Source organism: Leuresthes tenuis, unplaced genomic scaffold (genome assembly GCF_036924035.1).
Source record: "Leuresthes tenuis unplaced genomic scaffold, fLeuTen1.0.hap1 SCAF_20, whole genome shotgun sequence".
Taxonomy (NCBI): Eukaryota; Metazoa; Chordata; class Actinopteri; order Atheriniformes; family Atherinopsidae; genus Leuresthes; species Leuresthes tenuis.
The window spans coordinates 17,023,086-17,045,947 of record NW_027325374.1 but is presented as its reverse complement, the minus strand read 5'-3'; the positions used below and the strand labels follow the sequence as shown (position 1 = coordinate 17,045,947).

At 43.8% G+C, this 22,862-nt stretch overlaps 4 protein-coding genes and 1 non-coding gene across 5 annotated transcripts in view; all 5 read right to left on the bottom strand.

Moving 5' to 3' along the window:
• Positions 1-4,092, bottom strand: part of snx29 (sorting nexin 29) — a 131,312-nt gene extending 127,220 nt beyond the window's left edge. Inside the window, exons 1-5 of the mRNA XM_072372887.1 lie at positions 3,980-4,092; positions 3,674-3,891; positions 2,158-2,222; positions 1,145-1,197; positions 447-571 (exon numbers count right to left, since the gene is read on the bottom strand). Of these exons, the coding sequence (XP_072228988.1) occupies positions 447-571; positions 1,145-1,197; positions 2,158-2,222; positions 3,674-3,680 (250 nt within the window). The 5' untranslated portion in view covers positions 3,681-3,891; positions 3,980-4,092. The remainder of the gene's footprint in view (positions 1-446; positions 572-1,144; positions 1,198-2,157; positions 2,223-3,673; positions 3,892-3,979) is intronic.
• A 1,801-nt stretch (positions 4,093-5,893) lies between these two features.
• LOC140278161 (transmembrane protein 238-like) lies at positions 5,894-7,350 on the bottom strand. The gene has a single exon (XM_072373098.1). It carries the CDS (start codon positions 7,178-7,180, stop codon positions 6,686-6,688), a length of 495 nt encoding a protein of 164 aa, XP_072229199.1. The 5' UTR covers positions 7,181-7,350; the 3' UTR covers positions 5,894-6,685.
• A 1,738-nt stretch (positions 7,351-9,088) lies between these two features.
• rsl1d1 (ribosomal L1 domain containing 1) lies at positions 9,089-12,321 on the bottom strand. Its single transcript, XM_072373663.1, has 9 exons — positions 12,247-12,321; positions 11,852-11,991; positions 11,575-11,713; positions 11,215-11,363; positions 10,755-10,856; positions 10,256-10,349; positions 9,768-9,878; positions 9,504-9,680; positions 9,089-9,363 (listed from the first exon to the last, which is right to left on the bottom strand). The coding sequence occupies exons 1-9, from the start codon at positions 12,283-12,285 to the stop codon at positions 9,223-9,225; spliced, it is 1,092 nt and encodes a 363-aa protein (XP_072229764.1). The 5' UTR covers positions 12,286-12,321; the 3' UTR covers positions 9,089-9,222.
• Positions 10,467-10,595, bottom strand: LOC140279066 (small nucleolar RNA SNORA55). The gene has a single exon (XR_011909268.1). It is a non-coding gene; the product is annotated as a small nucleolar RNA SNORA55 (small nucleolar RNA).
• A 350-nt stretch (positions 12,322-12,671) lies between the features above and the next one.
• Positions 12,672-22,831, bottom strand: gspt1 (G1 to S phase transition 1). The gene is made up of 14 exons (XM_072372815.1): positions 22,419-22,831; positions 22,084-22,128; positions 20,452-20,718; positions 20,313-20,346; positions 20,003-20,080; positions 19,681-19,861; positions 18,747-18,901; positions 18,437-18,577; positions 17,599-17,692; positions 16,252-16,332; positions 15,850-16,023; positions 15,227-15,316; positions 14,720-14,888; positions 12,672-13,412 (listed from the first exon to the last, which is right to left on the bottom strand). Exons 1-14 carry the CDS (start codon positions 22,612-22,614, stop codon positions 13,360-13,362), a joined length of 1,758 nt encoding a protein of 585 aa, XP_072228916.1. The 5' UTR covers positions 22,615-22,831; the 3' UTR covers positions 12,672-13,359.
• Positions 22,832-22,862: the final 31 nt, after the last annotated feature.

Genomic DNA, 22,862 nt, shown 5'->3' with positions numbered 1-22,862 from the left:
ATTCGTCTAACAAGAACTAAGCCAAAATGCAGAAGCAGTGTGTGGAAAACTAAGTACACCCCAGAATTCTGTAGCTTGTACAATCACTTTTACGTCACTGTCTCCATAAAAGTTTGATGTCATGTGTACATTTAGAGCTCTCTTAAGGTCCCACCACATCATTTCAATCAGGTTTAAGTCTGGATCCTTTGATACTTTGATCCTTTTCTTTTTCATGCTTTCTCTTGTAATTTGCAGCTGACGTTTGGCTCAATGTTTTTTTGTGTGTGTGCACGTGCACAGACACATTTGCATCAAACCCTCCACAGCTTCCAAAATAACAAGTCAATCTATCAATCTACCCAGCAGGGAGTTTAGCGCGGCCTTTTCCGAGGTAACGGTCTCAGGCTGAAGTTAAGCCCTCCTCTGATTCTCCACTACAGAGCACAGATTAAACACATTTGCACCTGCTTCCGTCTTGCTGCTGAAGCCTGCGGCCTGCTTGAGGGCAGCAGCAGTGAGGGCCAGACCTCTGCTCTTCCTCAGGCCGTGCTGCAGCACCGCTTCAAACTGGGCACACAAGCAGATGACCCTGCAGGGACAAAGACGGGTTACTGGAACAAGAAGGCTGTTATCGCTCAGTAAATGTGAACAGTCCTCGCACAGCTAGAAGTAGCTTTATAACAAAAGTAATGAACAATCCACCCTTTGCTTAGTTTTTTTTCTTTTCTTTCTTTTTTAAATATGAATTTATGCTGCACAGTATCATCACTTTAAAGGCCACCACAAGCTCCTTCATTAACCTACGACACAGAGGTGATAACTGATGTCACTGCTAAAAGGTCAAAATGAGGTCTGAGCAGCACAGGATATGAAATTTTCATCAAATAGTGCTCTTTGCATAAAGCTCTGATGAAACAAAGCTGATACCATTTTTTTTCATACATTTCCCCATCATTCTTTTTGGCACAGCATTAGCATCGTAAAGACAGCACTTATGACTGCTTAGATATGATGGAATTTTGCTTTTTTTTCTTTAAGTTACTCAGCAGTAAGGAAAGAGACCCTTAAAATGCAAGACAACCGCATCATGAAGCTTAAGAAACCAAAAAAAACTTTCTTTCGTGCAAATTAGTACACAGATTTTGTGGTGAGCTTGTTTTACCTGCTGTCTGAGTCCGTGGCAATCTCCTTCCTTCCTCCAAAGCGGATTTGACACTGGGGAGATATGAGAGGAATGATGATAGTTGCATATGACTGTTTGCCTGCCAGATTGGAAAAAAACTTTCTTACACACATTTCTAACATTTCCAGGCTCGATTTACTGAGGTATCCATGGAACAGACAGGGGAGGCTATCTGTCAACACGACACAACTGCTTTCACCTGGCCTGTGGCTAAAGTTTTAGACTCCTGACTGTGGCCAGATAAAATGGATTGAAACCAAACCAAAGGCCTTGAAGTGACAGAAATGATTACAGTGGCATGGGTCCAGTTACACTTAACTAGCTTTAAACTCACTCAGAGCTTCCTGTTTGCATTCTATCAATGCATAACAATGCAGCACATGATGTCCAACTGTAGAGTCCCATTTCAGAGGTCTGTAAAGCCCATTCAGTGTTTATTGGATTTTTTTTTTTTTTTTAAAGGAAACACTTGGCTTTGGTCTTTTTTTTGGGGGGGGGGGTTAACAAAATAGTCCAACTTGCTGAACTAATTTCAGTTTCAGTAAGCAGAACCAGCCGAGACACTGTGAATGCAGCTTTCGCTTAGTGGTGAAATCATGCTCACATAGAACTCTTCGTCTTCACTCTTCACATCCACCCAACATGTTTACACCAAATTCCACAGAGGATCTACTCATACAGAGAGCTGAGAGCAGTACTCAGTTTTACTTCCTCTGGCTTTCATTAGTTTACAGGAACCAAAAGATGTTTGGGCACCACAAACTCTGGCCAGAGCTTAAAAACAAATAAAGTTGTCCTGTTCCAGAGAAAGACATCTGTCCAAACACTTCCAACCACATGTGCGTCAAAATATCAAAATGACTTGCTGCTATTTTTTTTTTTTTGGGGGGGGGGCTATTCACTGCTCAACCCAGCTGAAACCTGAAATTTAGAACTGACAGGAACTGACGCAATCTTCCACTTTGAGAAGGCCCAAATAACAAGTAACTCACCTGTTTGACAGCATCCAACAGCCTCTCCAAGAGGTGCTGCCTCTTTGTATCGTTCTGTTGAGTGCCTGCAGGGGGGGGGGGGGGGGGGGGGACACAATCCCTACTGATGAGCGAGCGGGCAAATGAATATTCACACTCAATTTCCCCATCATGGCTTTTCACATGATCAATTATTCATAACCAAGACAAGAGGGAGGAAATTAACTGGTTAATGGGTAATGGAAATGGACCTTGACTTGAATTAATAGATGTGTGAGAAATGCTGGCCTCCAGTTACTACATCAACCGCTTGGGTGAACCTTCACAACATTCGACAAAATGTTGATTTCGAGAAAAATATAATCAAAGGTACCGTGAGGTTTTTGACCAGTAGCAGCATGGGGAACAATGTTTGGTTATATCCTCTACACACAAAATGATGCATTCACTAACTCATTGACTTGTAGCACTCTTTGTTGCAGCGGAGCTGAGGAAGTCTCTGACTGAACACACCTTGTTGTTTGGTCACTGTGTTGTGTAAAAAGTGTGCAGTGCTGCTAACTCAACAGATCGTCTTTGTCTTGTTTACACTCAAGGTGAAGTGACTGCTCCAACACCATGACACCAAGTGGTTGACGACCTCCCTACATTCAGCCTCTTGTCCATCACTGATACACCCAACAACTCCAGAGTCATCTGAGTATTTCTGGAGCTGATGGGACCCCGAGTTGTACTGGAAGTCTGAGGTGTAAAGAGTCACCTGTGGATCTATTGTGCTGCCAACCATCCGGCCTCACAAATAGCGGTCTGTTTGTCTGGTAATCTATAACCCTTTTGGTTGTGAAGGCACCACCTGTATTTTCTGGCGCTTCTCACATAGCAGTACAGGCTGAATTGAAAGCACTTGAAAAACAAAATCAAAGAACGTGATCCTCACTGTGCCGCCCGCTTTGTCTGTATGAGAATGAACTCACTGAAGAAGGTATAGTAGATATAGAACATCTTTCCAAACCAACCCCAGGATGATGAGCAAACTGAAATGGGTCTTGATCGATGTTCACCTTCTTCGTCAGTAGAGCCAATAATAGGACTTTCACAAAGTGGGATGTTAGAGCAACTGGTCTACGGTCACTGAGGGCAGATGGGTGAGGTTTTTTTTTCTTCTCCTGACTAAGGCTGAGGTTGAGGTTGAGGGGGTGCGGTAAAACCCCACATAAAAGTTCCACTAAATAAAAGTATTAAGTTAGAGTGGAGCTAAGCAGCATGTGGTTTGGTGATGGTGGTCACTGACTGACTATGTTTACATATAGAGCATTGGTCCAGGTAACCTCTTACTACCAAAGAAAGTGCATTTAAACTTATATTTTCTCTAAAGGAAAACCCTTAAATTCATTATTTCACTCAGTTTAGAACCAGAAGAGCCGGTAACCGGAAGTAGCTGCAGGTGCACCAACCTACTGTTATAAACTGTTAGTAAGTTGCTGATCCTAGTATGGTTGAGTGTCACACATAAATGCAGGCGAACTGAAAAACTCACCGTTCATTCTGACAGCCAAACTCCACTGCTAGACTGCTCACCGCCGATATGATTCATCGCTTTCTGTAGCTTTTTATCGCAAAGAGCAGAAGGCTAGCGATGCACCGGGCCCCTGCTGCCTCTGCAGCCGAGCTGGTCCCACCCAACCGCGGCGTGAGGACTGATGCTCACTCGGTGAACAGCGAGGCCTGCCGGGGAGCCGCCGGGGCTTCCACAGTCTGACATGAAGGAGTTGTACACAGTCCAGTAAAGAGTCAAACTCCAATGAGCACAAATCTGCGTGTAATTTGAGAGCATTTACATCACCTGTGTGTAACGTAGTGAGCCGTCAGGCAAAGAAACGAAACGTTAGCGGTTTCTACGGTTTGGAGCGTGTGACACTGCGAAAAAGAGAAACCGAGCACAGACATAGCAGTAACAAGGTCACATGACATAACATAGAGCGGTCATATGACAACGAAGCGCTACTGGGAATTGTAGTCTTGAAAAGTGCTAAGGAAAGTCAAATAATAGACATACACTACTACTACAATTACCACCGTTTATTTTTAGTTATATTGGTGAAAGTCGCTCCAAAATGAGCTAAAACGGCCTCTCTCTTTGTATTTGTAAAATGATAAAAACAAGAAAATGATGATAAAATACAGGCATATCTGGACATTTTCACTCCTTCTACAGCGGTTTGCTGGTGCTGTTTTGACTGTTTTTAGCTGTGCTTTTTGTGGCCCACACCAGTGTTTTGGCACACTGAGCTTACAAAATACGAGTTAATTTGCTTCAGCTCATCACATTTAAAGGAAATACACCTGTTTGTTATCACTTTAATCAGATACATTTTGGGGGAAAATATTAAGTGAAAGGAAAACGTGTTAATTTCTTATATAATTCTACCCCTGATGTTTGGAATGGTTTTAAATTGTCCACAAAAGGCCCAAAATTCCCACCCACCAATGCCTTGACTTAAAATAGTTATTTATTCCAATTATGAGTTGTTTCAAAGAGATTTCGCTATCAAGTCATTGTGTTTTAATAGTTAAGTATAGTAATGCTACTAATGAACTGTTTAAAGCTGGACTTTTCTGCTATGTACATTATTTTTATTTGTCTAGATATGTCTGCACTATTCTCATTATATACAAGCAGCACATTGGCCAACTCCCTACTTTTCAGCAGTAATAGTGAGGTCACCGTGATGTCTTTGTGGTCTTTGCTACACTTACTGTAGCAGGAGCTACAACAAAGGTTATGTAAGGGACTTTGGCAGTTGTTTGCATGTCTGTTTGTCATTAAAAGGTTTACCAAGGCATTAATAGTGCAACTGTGTGACTGGGCACAGTCACAAAACTTATCAGGGGGTTGTTGTAGAAAAGAAACGACAAAAAAGTGAGACTGGAAATCCAACACTTGGCTTTTGCGAGTGCATTTGAGCCTAAACCTCACGAGGAAGTGTTCTCACACTGTCGAGGCTCGTCAAGGACAAGTGCTAACGAAATTAAAAACAGTGTTATTTATGCAGTCTGTGACACAGTGCCGATGGAGTGCTCACCAAGGTTACAACAGTGCATGATTGAAAACAAGAAGATAAGTCTGGAGCCAAGAAGCCAGCTGAAACAAGCAAGATCAGAAATATTGTCCGATCCGGGCCTAAACATCAACGATGGGGTGAACAAATGTTGGGGAGGGGTATCTTTGTCCAATTAAATACACAGGCTGTACATTTTTTCATTCTACTATGCTTAAGTTAATTTGGAACATATTGAAAGAAAAATGAAGAGTATAAATACTATTCTTCAGTTTGACTTAGTGAGCAAGCCAGCCAGCACGCACATTAATGACTGAAAAAGCTAAAACGTGTTTCAATTATCTGAGTTTACCGAATGAATAATGCTTAAAGTGCTATCTCCTATCTTCTTTTACATTAATTTTTTATATATTCGTTGGTTTATTTCAACTTCTATCAATCTGTTACTGTTGCTGCTGCATTCACAGATATGTTTAGGCTATTATTATTTGTCTTTGATGTGTTATCTTCATGCTGACAAATCTGTATATTCTGGATTTTATACTGGAAATAATTCTTTGTACTCCCACAAGTGTGAGTTTTAGGGACACACGCCGGGCAAGATCTATGGCATCAAAGCTTTAAAGTTCAACGTGTACAGCTTCCTGAGTGTGTTGGGAAGCTTTGAGGTTGCACCGCACACGCACTGAAAAGTCGTGTAGCACACATCTTGTACAGCTGGAAATGCGAAATACTTGCACAGCAACAATTTCTGGATTTATGAATGAAGGACGAGGCGATAATGGCATTTAAACTTTCCAACCTTCATTTTAGGCCCATTTATTAACAGATTATTTACATATCTTCTCGACAGGATCAGAAGGGATCTTTTAGCTGATAACACACCATATATTATATCTATCTTATATCTTACAAATGATAAAAGGCGAATATCCTCGGTGCTGAAGGAAAAAGTACATCAAACAAACATTTCAGCAGCTGCCGGTCAGACCCATTTGATGTTGAAGAGGAATTTTGGATGGAGAAACTCATCCAGAGTCTTAGGACATTCTGCACCATCTCTGTTGGTCCTGAAGTGTGCTTGAGACTCTCCAGAAGGTGTCCTTTTTTGTGTGATTTCAAGTCCTTTGGTACTAGTGTTCAGGCTCGTTGTCCTGCATCACAGCCACAACCTCGCACTGGGACTGAAAATAAAAGCAGCTATGACTGTCCTTGTTACAGATCATCCCAATAAAGAAAATGTCTTAATTGCACAGTCGTACATCATTATAACCTTCTCCTTCGAACTCTGGTGAGAAAGCTGTGGATAGAGTTGTCAGCAAAACATTATTATTGTGGGCAAAGTTTAGATCTTATCAGCACCATACAAGCATGTGAATCTTATCTGGAAAAGACTTCAATGTCGTCTAATCATTACCGGAGCAGCGCAAACACTACATCCCTCAAGTTTAAGGTCTCTTGGTGCCGTTTGTAGTCCGTTTTGTATTAATTTATATCGACAATGTCTCTCTTTGAAGTTCTTTCGATAAGGAGGCATTGTTGCCGTCATATATAGTGGAGAGTGACACTTCTGTAAAAGTGCTTGAAGGTCTGTTGTCACCTGCAGGGCTCTCCCTGACAGGCTGGCCTTTCCTTCTGAAAGAGTTCCTGATCCCGCTGGAGAGGCGGCCAGACACCCGCCTCACAACCTTCCCGAGTCCGCGTTTCTTCAGCTTGATCATGCCCACGTCATCCTCCAGCTCCTCCGTTGGCACATCAATGTTGCCCGAGTACCAGAACACCCACCAGATCAGGCTGAGGAAGATGATGATGGCACCGCCGTAGATCAACAAATCGTGGATAACAAGCCCTCCGAACACCCCCACCATTATGATGAAGACACCGAGAATGTCGTGGGCCACAGCGAACCAGAACGAGCACTTGCAGCGGCCAACTCCTCCGTACCTCCTCTCCATGACTGGCTCTATCTGTACAGATGCTGACATGATGGCACTGGAGATCCTCTGAACCAGAACCAGAACCAGAAGCAATCCCAAAGCGCCAGGTGCTGCAGTACAGTCAAGTGGACACCTCGCATGAAGCAGCCTGCTGTCACGCAGATCAAAGTACAACGCACACAAGCTGTTATCAGCAAGAGCCACACCAGCTTGACTCCATTGGATGATTCAGTTGCTTTGTCACACACAAAAATAAAGACCTCCCTCATACACATTACAGTCATTTTCCAATTTCTGTTCAAGCCTCCCGAGTGAATAATTTCCGCCTGTGCTTGTCTTTAAGAACTGGGATCCACACCAGCCCAACCACCACAAACATCAGCCCTATAGACAGGCAGGCTGAGGCGACAGAGCGGGACGCGTCCGTCACCCCCAAGGACCGGAGCAGGAAGAGAAGCGCGCCTGCAGCAGACACCAGAGACCCCAGCACCATTGCAATGATGGGTTTGTGGAGATAGGCCCAGCCTGGAGACAGTACAGCAGCAGACTGAGGGTCAGGACACAGGCTTTGACTCTCATCTGGCAGTGAAGTTTCAACAATTGTCTCCATAGCTGAAACGGTGCCCGTTAACTCTTTGTTTCCACCTTCTGAGAAACTTTATCAATAATAGAAACACCGGATATTAACAGCCCTCCACTCACCCAAGTTGTGAAACGAGTCTGTGTGGAATGGATTGTGAAAGCAGCCGATCTCCCAACAAGTCACATGAAGGAGCTGCATCATCTGTATGATGCATCCCTTATACTCCTGCCCTGTAACCCGGGACCAAACTGTAATTCCAGATGACCCACACAGCAGAGGGAGGGCTTGGCTGAACAGACAGACCCGGCCCACCTGTTGACAACAAAACCATCATACTCTGAACATGTTAGAACCGCCCACCAGCCAAAAAGATAAATAAATGAGTGAAATACTGTTTACTGAAATGAAGATAAAAAAAAAAACATTATGGTTTGTGCTTGGCATCCTCAGATAGAAATATTATGAAGATCCAAAGTCTCATGTACTGGATACACTTGTGTCCACTTAGAATTATTAGATGCAGGTAGCAGCTGCACAAGCTGCAGCCTAATCCCATTAACAAAAGACCCGTCACCTGATACAGCTGACAGCTCCACAAGCACGGCTGCATTCACTCAGTGCAAACAGTTTTCAAGGCTAACAAATGTCAGAGCACAGAGGAGTTGTACAGGCAGTTCATATTTAATGGCTGTAAGGTTGGTTTATGCTGCTTTTTTCTTTAAAAAAAAATTATCTAGAAAATAGGCCAGAAGGGATTTTGAAGGACAATTTTAATTCCAAACATTCCAAAATTACATGTTTAATTCTTCCACATACAGTTGAATTTACTGCCACCTGAGAAAGTTGCAGGTTGAAATCCTGAAATGGAATATTGAACCACATATTAGCCAAGGACACGAAGAATTAAGTTGGGCAAAATTATTCACCGTGAACGAAACCCTCGAACTAAACGGCCTTCTTTCTGGGAAGAGCGTCAGAGCCACAATGAGTCGGTTCCAATGTTTAATTCAAGTCCCGAAAAGCTCTTTTTAAAGTTGTGCACTTGTCACAAAAGAAAAAGGTTGAAAAGTTTAGAAAAATGTTTTGCCAAGTCCTTAACTTAAGCACATACATCAGCACAACGAGCACGAGATCGACGAGGCACACTGGACAGGATCGACACTCCCTGACCGCAAACCTTTTTCAAAGCCGACTCCATCTTCAAAACAGTATTTAACGACTGTATTCCCTCATCTTCACCAGCTTCAGGGCGCCAACTCTGCATGATGGCTCACTTTCAAGGCTTGCCGATACACATTCTAAACAATATTTCCACTTCTGACAACAAGGAGAACTGTTACAAACCATTCAGATAACACAGCACAACCAACGAGTTCATTTCAGATGAGGTTTTATAATAATGATCATGATGAAAGAAAAAAAAAAGGACAAAACAGCCCGTTCCATGACCAAGCTGGTCCATGTGAACTGAGTCAAATGTTCATGTTGAGACAAGTTCCAAAGAAGATCATTTCACTTTAGTTCCTTTTCTTTTCATTTTGGACTCAGTCTTTGCAGCCTTGTTGGTGAGTTTGCTCTGAGCTTTTGTTCCTTTCTTCACCACAGCAGGTCTGGGTGCCTTCTGCAGCTTCTTCTTTTTGGGTGGTTTCTACAACAAAGAGATAACAATCCAATCATTACAAATAACCAAAAAAACCAAACAAACACCTAAATTGTTCCAAATGGTCTGCTGAAACACGTCTAAGTCGTGAGAGCTCTTAAATTGTAGCAGCTGTGAATAATACTGACCTCCAGTTTAGGCTTTTTGCTTGGCGTTTCTATGGGAACCAGCTGTGGGATTTCTTCCTCCTCTTCCTCCTTCGCCTTCTTCTTCTTCTTCAGCCCTTTCTTCCCCTTTGCTGTAGTATCTGGTGACTTTTTGCTCTCCTTCTTGCTCTTCTTTGCCTGCTTTTTAGTTGGAGTTCCCTGAAATTGACAAACACGCGAGCCGTTTAGTTCACAGACCGCGTCAAGAAATGACTTTATGAACAAGACCATCAGTTGAGTCGTCACCTTCTCTTTGGCAGTGCCCAACACACTGAGGTCGCTCAGGGCTGAGGTGTAGATGGGCAGGGCCACTGAAGTCTGGCTCTTTAAATGGATCAGCTTAATCACTGGACCTTTCTGTAAGCAAATCAGAGGGACACCAATCAGTTTATGAATGGAGAACGCTCACTTTGGCTGAGCTGAACCAAAGAAATCTGCATGTCACGGTTTCCTTCATCCTGATTAGCAACAGTTAGCCACACATCACCTTCGGAAACACGGAAATGAAGAAAATCGCACTACAGATGAGAACTAATTTCTCATATTTTCTATCAGTGTGTCTCATAGATCTTGTTTTAGTTTGAGTTTGAAATATCCGTAAGCACATGATGACTGTAAAGACTTTACACAAGTAAATAAACGGTGCCTGTGAGCAAATAAGGTGGCAACACAGGATAAAGATGACACAAAGATGCTAAAAAAAACTAGAGCAGGGTCCTCATCGCTGGCCTCACCATTCGTAGTTTGGCCACCACCGTTTGGACTGCAGCCTCGATGTTTTCCGTCACCTCGTCTGTGGTCATCCCGGCATGGGCGACACGAGCCATACTGCAACACAGTTAGTGGGTGAAACTCAAAGCTGAAGCGGCACCAGTCCAACAGGTTTAAAAAAAAAAAAGGAGGTGGTATTCATTCATCTCATGAGAACCTGACAAAATATATGTTTAGTGTATCAAAGTTGTAGAGACAGGCTCCACAGGGAGAGGAGGTCCATCTGGATTTACTTTGAGTCTCTCTGGCACCTACGATACCCACGCCAAACAAGAGGAATTGACGGGGGTTGTACTGAGGTGCTATTTATTCTCCGAATTTTTTTTAAACTCAAACATTCTACACAGTGTAGTTCCTTATTTTGTTTTCCTCCCAACATTTGAGGGGAAAAAAAATCATCTTCTGCAGCTGAAAAGCACAGAACTTAAGTCGATTCTGGTTTAAGTCTAGCGTAAGTCTCACCAGCAGCAGCCTTTGTTGGTAACCTTCAGGTTGGTGCCCTGGATGACTCTCCCAATGTCTCTGGCCAGATTTTTACTCTGCAGGTTCACAGACAGCGGCTCTCTGGCAAAGACAGAAAACAGGGTGACGTTATGGAGAGAAATTCGTCTCACATATCAGCTTTAGGCACCATTATTCTCTGGTTGAATAAAGAGGAATAAGTTGCATTCAGACCCAGCTCCTTGCATTTTCCCCTCATATAGAATGCACTTTTAGCAGTAGCCTCGTCAAAGACGAGAAGCATGAATACACAAATGTTGAACAAAATGTCCAAAAAAAATTAATCAACAGTTCTAAAGAAACCTGTCTCCTCATCCTTATCTTCACCCCCGACTCTGCTCTAGAAGTGCCCACTTCTTCACGGTTCTAAAAAGCCCTCTAGCGCTATGACCACATTCACAAAAATCGGGCTAGTTCTTACTTCTTTCTCTCATAGAAGTGCTTTCCGATGTGAGACGGCAACAAGCGGCGGACGCGGTCGTCAGAAAGGAACAGGTCGAAGTTCCCCAGAAGACGACGCTTGGCTTCGAATGGCTTGTACTCTGTCTTCAGTACTTTGTAGGGTATAATCTGCAAATGTAAAACAAAGTAATGTAGAACTAAACATCTTATCAAAGGTTTCTAGGAGTTAGAACACACAAATCAATGTTGTTACTAATAAAACATTGTTGTAATAACGGTACTTTATTATTATTTGACTGCTAGGAATTTGCTCAAAGCAGCTGTTCATACAAACGTAAACGAAGTGACTGTAAATACTCAGATATACTTTGTAAGGTACCTCAGATATGTTTTTGACACCCCTCTCCTCCAGCAGCTTCTTGTAAAACCGCTGGGTTTGCTCCGAGGTCATTTTGGGCTCATCTCTGGTGAAAAGGCAAATCTCCTCTGTGTCAGGACGCTGGCCGTGGGGCAAAGGACTGAGAAAGGAGGACAGATATGCAAGTATCAATTATTTTTGCTCCGATTACAAAATACTACCACAAAGAAAATACAGCACAAAAAAAAAAAAAAAAAAGAAAGGGGGGTGCCTATGTGTCGCTTTGAGGTGGACTCACATGCGGATGCTCTGTGCTGCTTTGGGTATTTTCCAAAGGGTGAAGAGCAGGCTAAAATGCTGGGTGTCGTTCAGGGACAGTAAGTCGCTCGTAGCCTTGGTTTTCAGGAAAGCCTGCAAGGCTTGGACGGCCCTCTTCACCTGTAAGCCCAATTCATTTCACTTACAAAAGACGGAAGAAAAACTAAAACCAATTCACACGCCGTCGAGCCGCTATGGGCTAACTAGCTTCGTGGCTAAACTCATTAGCAGCAAACAAACCAGCCATTGTTATTGCTTAGCTAGCTAACAGCAGACGTCAATACAAATCAAAAGTCGTGTTATTGAGTACTAATATCATAAATAACATCTCACATCAAAGTTCAAATAAAACAGCGAGAGAGAAGAAACTTTTACCTGCGCTTGGTCTAACTTCACTTCTGACTTCTCTGCCATGCTGTCGGCTTCACGTGTGTAGTGGGGCTACGCATGTGCACAGGGCAGTTCTGGGAAGTGACGTCGACAAATACAAATTTGTCAACTTTATTTGTGTGAGGAATCTGACAAAACTAAACATTTGTCGCAAAGACGCTCCCAAATTCAAAATAAACCCAATGTTAGAGTGAATTCATTCGTTATCATTCGATTTTAACTTAAAGAAGATATTTAAGAGTAAGATTGACATCACTATGGGATTATTTCTCACACGTTGTATAGCTTCGTTTTGGGTGAGAAGAAAACTTCAATGTCTATGGGAAGCTTGGAATTCAGAAAATGTTATATTTGTGCAAGAAGTTCATCCTGGTTGTGAATATGCGCGAATAATAAGACAGAACAAGTACAACTTTTTGTCATCTTGATCATTTATTTTCAGTTGAGATTATGTAACAGCTGCGTGTGTCCGTGTGTGTCTAGACTGGATCATGAGAGTATTACCGTGTGTGAGCTCAGTCCAGTTAAACCATCTCACGTGAAGAGAGACCAAATTGAAAATCTCGGTACAGCAATCCTTAAAACCAAATCTGCTGGATTCCTAACCCCACTCTTAAAAAGGGAGAAGCACTTTAATAGTACAACTACAAGCTAACTCAGCGATTTCGCAGTATGCTGAAATCATTCTTAATTTTATTTGATTTTTTTCACCATCTTCTTCTTCTTCTCAAAAGTCTTCAACACTGCATCCAACTCCATTCTAAAAACAAATGGTGTGGCCAGCCGACAGCACAGTTGGCCCTGGGAGTAAAGAGAAGGGGGGCATGTGGCTACATTAGTGGCATAGCTGAGCTCTCAATATGAGAAAGCTGACACACTGGACTTGGTCTCTCATTTTATATAGTTCATCGTAAAAACTGATTCAGTCTTGTTTTCTTCAATTTACATGATTTTATTCTCCTTCCTCCCTCCTTGTTGTCGTTGTTCTTCTCTTCATCGAAGTTGTGTGTAAAGAGAGTCGGTGTTTGGGTCGGCCCGGGCAGCGTTTCTCCTCTGCGGACAAGTGGAAGAACTCCATGCATGCTACCACTGGTGTATTTAGTCCTTTTCCGGCACCAGCTTCAGCACTTTGCCAATGGCGATAGTCTTACCTGGTGATATAAAGAGAAACGAGGGTTCACACAGTGATGATAGACAACTAATAATTCCTATTCTTATCAATCTGACCCATCACTGTGCTCACAAAGCACTTCCTGTCAACACTTTTCTCACATTATGAATTGAGAATTGTTATCATAAAATCAGCAGCACAAAACACTAATAAGATTAAGATTTCTTTACAAGCATTTAAGGTATTCTCCTTACACTGACCTTATACTTAAGTAATTCCTTTTAGCGAGTTAAGCCATTCCACAATGACCTTGGTAACAGAACACGGGACAAACTCAAAGGTACGTCCAACTGTGTCCTAACCACAGCACCTCAGAATGTTTTTTTTGGTGTGAAATGAAGAAAATAAACACGTCCAGAGAAGAATGTTCTCTGACCGGGAAAAACTATTGCATACGCCTAAGTACATGTGACCGATTCTAAATGATAGATTTGAAGGGCACTCAGTTTACAGTCAGGTCGCTACTTTCCACAGCTGTGCTGCGTCTTGCTTTCTCTCTTCAGAGATTTTCATGGAACCGTGTTTCTGAGTATATGACTGTAGTCGCTTAAAACATGTTAAAAGTCAAGAAATGTGTTTTATTGACTTATAATTCATGTATTTTCTGCTCAAGATTGTTAGGGCAGGTCCAAAATCATGAATTCATGACAGGGTGAGTATATGAGGTGAGCAAAAACCAACCCCGCCCCAACGCTCCAACGATATAAAAAGGTCTAATAAATGCATTGGCTTCAGACTAGGAACTGGTTTGCTGACTGCTCTGCCTTCGCCATGGAAATGCACTAATTTGCGGAACTTGGGCCGTCTACCTAAATGGCAGATTGTGGCATAAATTGTGGTGCTCAGTCGACGTCACAGTTCCCAAACACGGTGACGAATGCGGTGAACATAATTGTAGTTTTGTGGTGACAACTTAAGGTGCTTCGTGCAGCTGGTCACAGGACGCTCGTTCTGGGCTGATGCCACTATTGGGTCAACTTGAGAGCCATCCCACAACCTAGAGCTACCGCAGAGCCGTGGCATCAGCCAAGTCACGTCTGTGCAGACAGTGTTTGTGATTTTAAACTTCCCTTAATTCGTTATAATCTCCTACTGAGGACCACAGGGCAAAAAGACACTATTTCGATGCTTTAATATCACCAGTCTGAGTGTTTTAATACAGCTGGAATAATCAAATTTAAAAAAAAATGGCCACGTTAGCTTTACGGTCCTTCAGTTTTTTTGCAGCCTCTTGACTGGATATGGCAGACTTGGCGTTTAGACTCGACCACAAGACGTTGTCCTTACCTTCGTCTCGCAGTGTGAATCGTCCCATCTGAGGGAAGTCTTTGAAGGTCTCTAAGCAGATGACTCCCGCTGCCCGGAGCCTGGCGATACACACCTGGTCCTGCTTGACAAAGCGAGGTCGTGTTTTGCTTTTCTCTCCCGTCTTCTTGTCAACCAGACAGATTAAGGCCTGCGGTCAGAATGTGAAGGGTTTCATTTCAAGTCCAGTCAGGCCAGGAGGCAATTAAATGCAAAAAGAAAAACTGCGGGTTGAGGAGATTAAACAAAAAAACAGAGAAGTCTAGCTTCACAACAGCTTGGTCTAAAGCGGCGTGTTGCTGCCTTGCTTGAAAAAAAGATGAACATATCAGTACAAAAATGAGTTTCACATCCTAAGAAGATCGACAGTGTTTTGATATAAGAAGAGAAGTTTGGATGTGGCAATACTCTGAAAATATCTCACTAAGACAACAAACTTTTGAAGCTATAACATTAAATGGATCCAGCTTCAGTAGAGCAGTAACTTACTGTGATCTGCACTTCTTCGATGCAGGTGTGGATGTGAAGGACTGCATTGTAACCAGGACAAATGATTGATTTGTGCTCGATGATGACAATCTGAAATGAGTGGTTGACATTAGCAACGTGTCAGTTTTACAGAGATTCTTAAGACTGTTCACAGCTTGCCCGATAGTCTCGCACAAGAACCGCTTTACGGCCTGAAGCTAAAACGTTCAACATTCAGCGAGAGGAGAAGCTCGCATTGGACAGACTAGCGTCAGGCTGCCTCTTTACAGAGACTGCATAAATGTTTTGGCTGGAAAACAGATCAGTTTGAAGCACAACCATCCCGCCCACAAAGAACCTGCTTGGACAGACCTTGACCCCAGTCATTTTGTTGCTGTTGCTATGCCAACCTGCGAGAGGATGCATTCGGTTTTTGGGTGTTGTATCAGAGAGAGCATTACCCAGAGATACGGGAAGATTAAACGAAGGAGCATATGATGGAGAGGTTATTTGTCAGGATTACAACTAAGAGCTAATAAAACCTGCTGCTCCCTAAACCCTCAATTTGAAAAGCCTGATTCTTAATATCCTTCAAGCTAATGACTCCGACTCTGAATAATGACTTTTGAATTTTTGGATTTTACCTGTGCATCAAAGGTGCGGCCCGAGTGGCAGAGGTTGTCAGGGCTACAGAGGATAAAACCGGGGAGGATCTCTTCTTCCTCAATTCCCTTCAGCCTCAGCTTTAGGTTCTCCCCGGGACTGGCATCATCCGTCTCCACATCGTCACTGAGCAGGCTCAATACCTCCACCGTGTGCTGCAAGACAAGACACACCCACTTCTAAGTGCATGTTGTAAACCAGGACAGTCATTTTGTACTGAAACGGGACGAGCGACTGGTAATCAAACTAAGACAGCGTATTTTTAGGGTTACAGGCTTTCTTTTATGTGTGCGCCGCAGCACGAAACTCAAGAACGTAGTCCTAAATCTATTCCAAGAAGGTGCTTTATTTGGCCCGCTGTGGTCACGCAGAGGGGCACTCACTCTGTTTGGCATCATGACCAGCTGCTGGGCTTTACTGATGGATCCAGACTCCAGCTTCCCGAGGATGACTGTGCCCATATCCTGCAAAACGTGTGGAAAACAGGATCAGAACTTTGTTGAGGTTTTCTTTGGTTAAAAATGTTTTTGAAAAGCTACTATCCCACGAAAAAGGAACACACACTGAAAAATATGATGCAATTCGAGCTGAAAGATTTTTTTTCTAATCAAGGTTACGGTGTTAAGAGTATTTTGGTTTTGATGCAGATCAAAACGAGGCTCCGTGGTTGGTGGATTTTATTCGTTTGAACAAAACCAGGCAGCCGTGTCTCGCTGGCTGGGATCTTTAGATCAAACCAGCTTAACTGACTGCTGTCGGTGGCAATTACAGCACGGACGTGAGAGAGGTTCAGTATCCATCATCTTATGCAACTCCACACAAGAGAGTGAACCACTGTTCCCCGAAATGACGAAGTAAGCCTCCAGGAATGTGGACAGTAAAGTGCTTTAACTATTTTAAACATCACTGAGGACCACAGGAAACTCCCTTTTTTCTATAATTAATAGCACTACTTTTTTACAATTCTATCAACTTTGCTGCTGGAACGCCACACCAGCTTACCGTGTGTCACATGATTCACCTCTGTGAAAATACTGGATATAACAATCAGGTTTTTCAAGTCAACGCTAAAATAATTAGGCTAACTGTTCTATCCACAGCTCTGTGGCCGACATGAAAGCGCGCGGTATCCAAATCTTAGCTGGATGATCATTAGTACAGCAGCACCCATTTAACTAAACCATAATCCCATTACATCAAGAGAACACCAGTTAGGGCTACTTAGTGTTATAACATAAGGCTACATAAGGCTCTTATGCAGCCAATGGGGAAAGTGGAGTATTCAAACAACACAAAGACAACAGCATGGGAGCGGACGACGTGTGAAGAAATGAAATAGCTGCTGATCAATGTGAGAACTTCTAAAAGGGCTGCAGAATAACTCAATCCCACCAACACTTTCAGGATGAGCTTGAACTGCTTCCAATATCTAAACCACAGTGAGTGCCAAGAAGCTGAATTACCTTAAAGAGGAATGGCTACGGCATGCAGAGGCCTGCAGTGTGCGTCTGTGTGTTTGTGTTCGAGTGTGTTTATGTGCTTTTGGAAAATCCCCAAAGAGAAAAGAAAATGACAAACTGAAAAGAGAGCAAGAGAAGACTTTGGCCGAGTGTGCAAAACCAGAAAGAAATTTTACACCCACGTCTGCTGAGGCCAGAGCGGCGGAGGAGACCATCTACCACAGACCTCTGTTTTTCTCCCATAAGAGAGGAGAATCAAAGGCTGCTCACCTTGTACTTGTCTACGATGGGTAGTCTGACGGGTCCGTCGGTGGATCTGTTGAAGTTTGGCAAACTGTCCAGGTGGGCGATGAATGGCAAACCCCTGGTAAAGAAAACAAAACCCCCCAAAAAAACATGAGATCGCCCACCTACACGCTGTCGTCACAAAATTTCCACTTGTTCACATTTTTCCTTCAGGGAGTCAGTTACCAGTTGGTCAACCACAGAGGACAGAGATAACAAATCTGCTCAGACTCATGAGCTGTCAGCACCAATGAAGATTAAACCGTGCGCAGCAATAAGACAAAGAGCAAGGTTTTCTTCATTAACCCCTTCTGAGGAACTGTCTTTTTCCATTTAAGGCCGTTAGAAAAGCCAAGCCTGAAGGTGAGCGAGATGAAAAAACAATACTGCACACTCTCCCTCCACATTACCAACTCACAGCTGTCCTGTCGCCTCCATTAGCTCCACCTCCAAAGCTTAATATGACCATTATGTAGTTTATCTTCATTAGTACCATTACTCAGGATGAATGGAGTGATGGCTAATGTTATTATCATAATCATCACGAGTGTCTTTGTCATTTTGCTGTAGGTAATGATGGGAGTTTTAGGGTGAGGTAGCGATGACGCTGATGATGATGACTGATTGCTGTTGGGGTGATGATGACAACAGGGCTTACACATCTGTTTAAAAGTTGCAGAATCCTGCTCTCTCATCAGCCTATCGCCGTTCTTATCTGCGCCCTCGTCGATTTACTGGCTTACTTGCATTTCTAATGCGGTCGTGGTTTCATACTCAGAAAAAGAGGCTGACAAAATGTTGTTGGGGTACGTGAGCTACTTACGTGTACCAGGGGCATTCAGTTACTGGATCTTTGAGGTTGGCACCTGTGAGTCCGGAGCAAGGCATAAAGTAGATGTCCTTCTTCGGGTTGAAGCCCACCTTCTTTAGAAATGGCACCAGCTTCTCTTTACACTCCTCATACCTGTGGGAAGGTAGGGGCGGGTAAAATAAATGAATAAATGTTTTAAAAACATATCCATTAGCTGAGCTTGTGACATTGTAGGATTGTGTGATATTTTCAAAAACTAACACTGCTGATTATTTCTAGGCGTTTTCTTTCTGTGTGTGTGGGTGTGCCACGTTAATCTCACCTTTCTAGACTCCAGTTAACGGTGGGGTCATCCATCTTGTTGACCAAGACAATGAGGTGTTTAACTCCTGCTGTTTTAGCCAGCATGGCGTGTTCCCGCGTCTGTCCTCCTTTCTCAAATCCGGTCTCAAACTCCCCCTTTCTTGCCGAAATCACCTGAAACAGATCAACACAGTGAGCAGATGTCTTGTATCAAACATTAAAACAAAGCGTGCTATCCAACCAGCCTGTAAAGTGAGGGTGTTTGTCAGTATAAATGGACAGAGGAGAAGAGGGTTTTGCTATTTGGAGTGTTGGAGACGTTTTCATATGTTTTGAAGCTGAAGGAAAGTTTGGTTTTAGTTGTTGAGCACCGAGTCAGTGGGTCTACATGAGATTAATTCGATTATAGCTATAGTTGGACTATGCTCCTTATTTGGGCAAGGGCAATTATCCAAGTTTACATGGCGGTGAATAAATGGAATCATTGGCACAAAGCATGTCATAACCCGGTACGATAGGTGGCGCTGTACCCATTTCAACTATCGCTAATAGAGCCACTTCGTCCCTCTGCATTCCGTTGGTGAAGAACATGCTTATTGCACAAACGCGATGCCCAACAGCGCATTCTCCGCCTCTTTCTTTCTTTCCGACGGCGGCGACAACAACAGTAATATCGTCTCCTTTGACTTCCGGTTCACGACCCCAGGAAAACATCTTGAGCATGCGCAGAACGCTCGATCCAGTTCACGACGTGCTTCTGCCGTCTACATGCACGTTTAGTGTGACTATCAACCGAGTTATCTCAGGGTCTTAATCCGACTGCAAGTAAACCGATCCGGTCCAATTTTTAGTCAAACTAAGGTGTATACATGAACCTAATAACTCAGTCTTATTATTCCGATTCTTTACAGTGCCATGTAACCCCACTGAGTGTGACTACCGGTCCGCCTCACCAGAACTGCCAGGTCAGCTTGTGACGCCCCGCCAATCATGTTGGGTACAAAGCTCTTGTGTCCGGGGGCGTCCAGGATGGTGAAATGCTTCTTCTCGGTCTCAAAGTAAGCTCTTCCAACCTCAACCGTCTTCCCCTTGTCCCTCTCCTCCTGATTTGTGTCCAGAGCCCACGACAAGTACCTGCGACAACCACCATAATTCATTGCATTCATCTACGTTTACCAAAAAAATAAATAAATGCGTATGTGTGGAAAATCAGAAATGTGGTTCAAACATTCTCATTTAATTCTGTGGTGACTAACTGCTGAGTGGCTTTCTCACCATGTCTCCCTGTTCTTTTCTTTCGCTTCTCTCTCATATTTCTCCAGGGTTCGCTTGTCCACCATTCCAGTGAGGTACCTAACAAGAACGACACAGTTTAAAGCCGACGGACCAGAGATATACAGCTGTCAAAGAGACAGCCACCATGTCATTAAGTACGCTGCAGCTGTGAAAGGCATGCGCACAATTATAACAATGAACCCTTTTTTAATTCCATCAGTCACGCAGTTGTAAAGTTAACAGTTAGAATAAATCTGAACACTCACAGCACTGAGATCCGCCGGCACAGAACAAAAAGCGGATTACTCACATGATCTGTCCTCCAATAGTTGACTTGCCAGCATCTAACGCATAAAAACAAGTCAAAGTGTTTGACGATCAATGAAACTTTCGAGAGTGAGCCCTTAAAAACGAAAAAAAGAACGAGGAAAAAAAGGAACCAGACACACCTACGTGACCGATGAAGACCACGTTCACGTGCTCTTTCTTGGGCGCATCAGGTGGCGGCGGAGCCACTTTAGGTATGGGCATCTCCTCTTCCTCCTCCTCCATCATCTCCTCGTCCTCTTTCCCCGCACCACCCCCTTCCTCACAGGCTCCTCCCGTCCCCAGGTCCTCCTGTCCTCCACCTCCCTCGCCTCCCCCGGGCTCCTCCTTCTGCTCCCACGTCTCCTCTGTGGTCATGTCTGCCTCTGTGTTTCCATTCTCGACTGGAGCTAAAACCACGCACATTCAGTACATTTTATGTCCCGTTACTCCTCAGCAGTAACCTGGATTGGTAACTTAGCAGTGTTGTGTACGCAAGAGGAAACTGGGTTTGCAGAGCCACGACAAACACAGTCGACCAAAGAGGGGAAATGCTGATTGTATTCCACTACGAATATTACTGCAACATAACAGACCTTCTGAATCTTATGAAATATTGAGATTCTTGGCAGCTGTAAAAGCATTAACACCTGAATTCCAGTTTAGGTCGGGTCTGTTCGTTTAGGCTTCTTCTGTGTGTAATACATTTCAGGACTTTTCAAATAACCAAGAGAGCAGCGCAGTGCTTCGCTGCATGTTGTCTGCGACTCCTGCTCATTTGTTAAAAACACAATAAATGCGACAGCTTGGCAAAGGACTGCAACATGGGAAAGAAATCTGTGCATTGAAAGCCACCGAACCTTGCTGGGGAAGCATATTCCCACTGTGACACACACATAAGCTTCCCACTTCCGTGAACTATGAAATTACGCAGCTCAGCAGTCATGTACAATACCTATTTTCTTCTCAACCAATCGTCACTCATAATGAGCCTGTGGGAAATTGCTACTGGCAACTCGGAAAACCACTGACGCCGTGACTTTGTCGACAGGCTCATCGAGCTGCAATTACACTTGGTCTTCCAGACAAGCTCAAAGAGATCTGAGGGTGGCACATTAAAAGGAACAAGCATCTCTGTGAATATGTCTGTAAGTAAAAAGAGAGGCTACTCCAGATCGCACTCGTTCGTCTATCTTTCATGCTGCCTCTGTCTGATGGGTTGTGTCCCTGTCTTGTTTAACTCTTCTCCAGCTGCAGCTCCTCTGTTTAAAAAAAACAAGTCTGTGTAACTAGAGCAGAGGTACACGGCACGCTGGTTCCTACCCTCCCCCAAAAAGTGAACAAACCTGACTCAGGCATATCAAAACCGGCCAGCACAAAGTGACAAGGTTTCGAGAGTAACCAAATACTTTCACATCGCTCTGCAGGCCGCACAGCAGCCAGGGTCTTGGACATGCAGCACTTGTCACCTATCATAGCATGTACCAGTGGGATGTCTATTTTGGGCAGGGACAAGTGAGGTTGCATCATTTTCTACTAGGCCCATGCACATGGTTTGACCAATGCCAGAAATCCAAATACGGTGCAATAAGTGATGCTACAAGCATATATTCATAAGCTTTCCTATACCGTATGGGATGTCAAATCTGTCTGGAGGTAAATGTGTGTGTCTCAGCCTATACCCACACCTGTCCTCAGCTAACAACCTGCCTGACACAGATCTGTAGCTAAAAAACCCAAACACGCGGTCTCATGAGTGCACTGTAGATGCATACCGACTGTGTCTGCCACCTCCATGTTAGCAGCTGGGTCAGAGGTACCTTTAAAGACAGAAAACAAAGCATGTCAAACTTTCATAAATATTTATAAGAAAAGGATGACCATGTCTTACATGTTCGTCTGAGTGTTTATGCGTTATACAACAGCTATTACACTACTACAACACATGACCAACACTTGAGCCGACTTGTTGATCAGTTAGTAGAAACGCAATAACTAAGGCAGAGGCTGGACTTAACACTGCGAGTTGCAGGAAGGCTAACTTAGCTGGATTAGCAGCAAGCTAGCGAGTTAAGCTAACTTCTAGCCGGGTGTCTGACATTAACCTTACCGTCTGACGCCGGCATTTCCGCGGTGCTGGCTTGAAGGAAGCTCGGTACAAACACCGGAGCGTTGACGTTGGGGACAAACGGCTTGGCGTTCACGTTGAGGGCCGCGAAGGCAGTCGGGAGCTCCGCCGCGGGAGCCGGGGCCTCGGCATCCTCCTCCAGCTCCCATGAATCCGGGGCTGTGTCTCTCGGGTCCATGGCTGCTTCTTCCAGATTTGACAAAGCTTATCGCCACCGTCCGAGGTGGATAATTTTTTTAAGTTCCGTGAAAAAAGCGTTTAGTTGCTGGTGTGTTTCAGACTCTTAGCAGTACGTTTCGTGAAGTTCCCATAGCTTTGTTAAGCCTGGCTTTGATAAGCATATGGATCCCGTAGCTGACGAGAAGTGGTGCACAGCTGCTGCGTGTCCTCCAACCACCGCTAGGGGTCAGCATTGAACCGCTGCTT

What these genes read in the sequence shown, in the direction of transcription:
- gspt1 (XM_072372815.1), bottom strand. Translation starts at nt 22,614, where the DNA reads ATGGACCCGAGAGACACAGCCCCGGATTCATGGGAGCTGGAGGAGGAT. An exon ending in AAGCTGACCTGGCAGTTCTG is followed by an intron (nt 18,902 to 19,680) that starts GTGAGGCGGACC and finishes GATCTGTTTCAG; the next exon opens with GTGATTTCGGCAAGAAAGGG. An exon ending in GCCGCACCTTTGATGCACAG is followed by an intron (nt 15,317 to 15,849) that starts GTAAAATCCAAA and finishes CACTCATTTCAG; the next exon opens with ATTGTCATCATCGAGCACAA.
- rsl1d1 (XM_072373663.1), bottom strand. Translation starts at nt 12,285, where the DNA reads ATGGCAGAGAAGTCAGAAGTGAAGTTAGACCAAGCGCAG. An exon ending in TGAAGTTAGACCAAGCGCAG is followed by an intron (nt 11,992 to 12,246) that starts GTAAAAGTTTCT and finishes TTGGGCTTACAG; the next exon opens with GTGAAGAGGGCCGTCCAAGC. An exon ending in GCAAAAAGCCTAAACTGGAG is followed by an intron (nt 9,364 to 9,503) that starts GTCAGTATTATT and finishes TCTTTGTTGTAG; the next exon opens with AAACCACCCAAAAAGAAGAA.
- LOC140278161 (XM_072373098.1), bottom strand. Translation starts at nt 7,180, where the DNA reads ATGTCAGCATCTGTACAGATAGAGCCAGTCATGGAGAGGAGGTACGGA.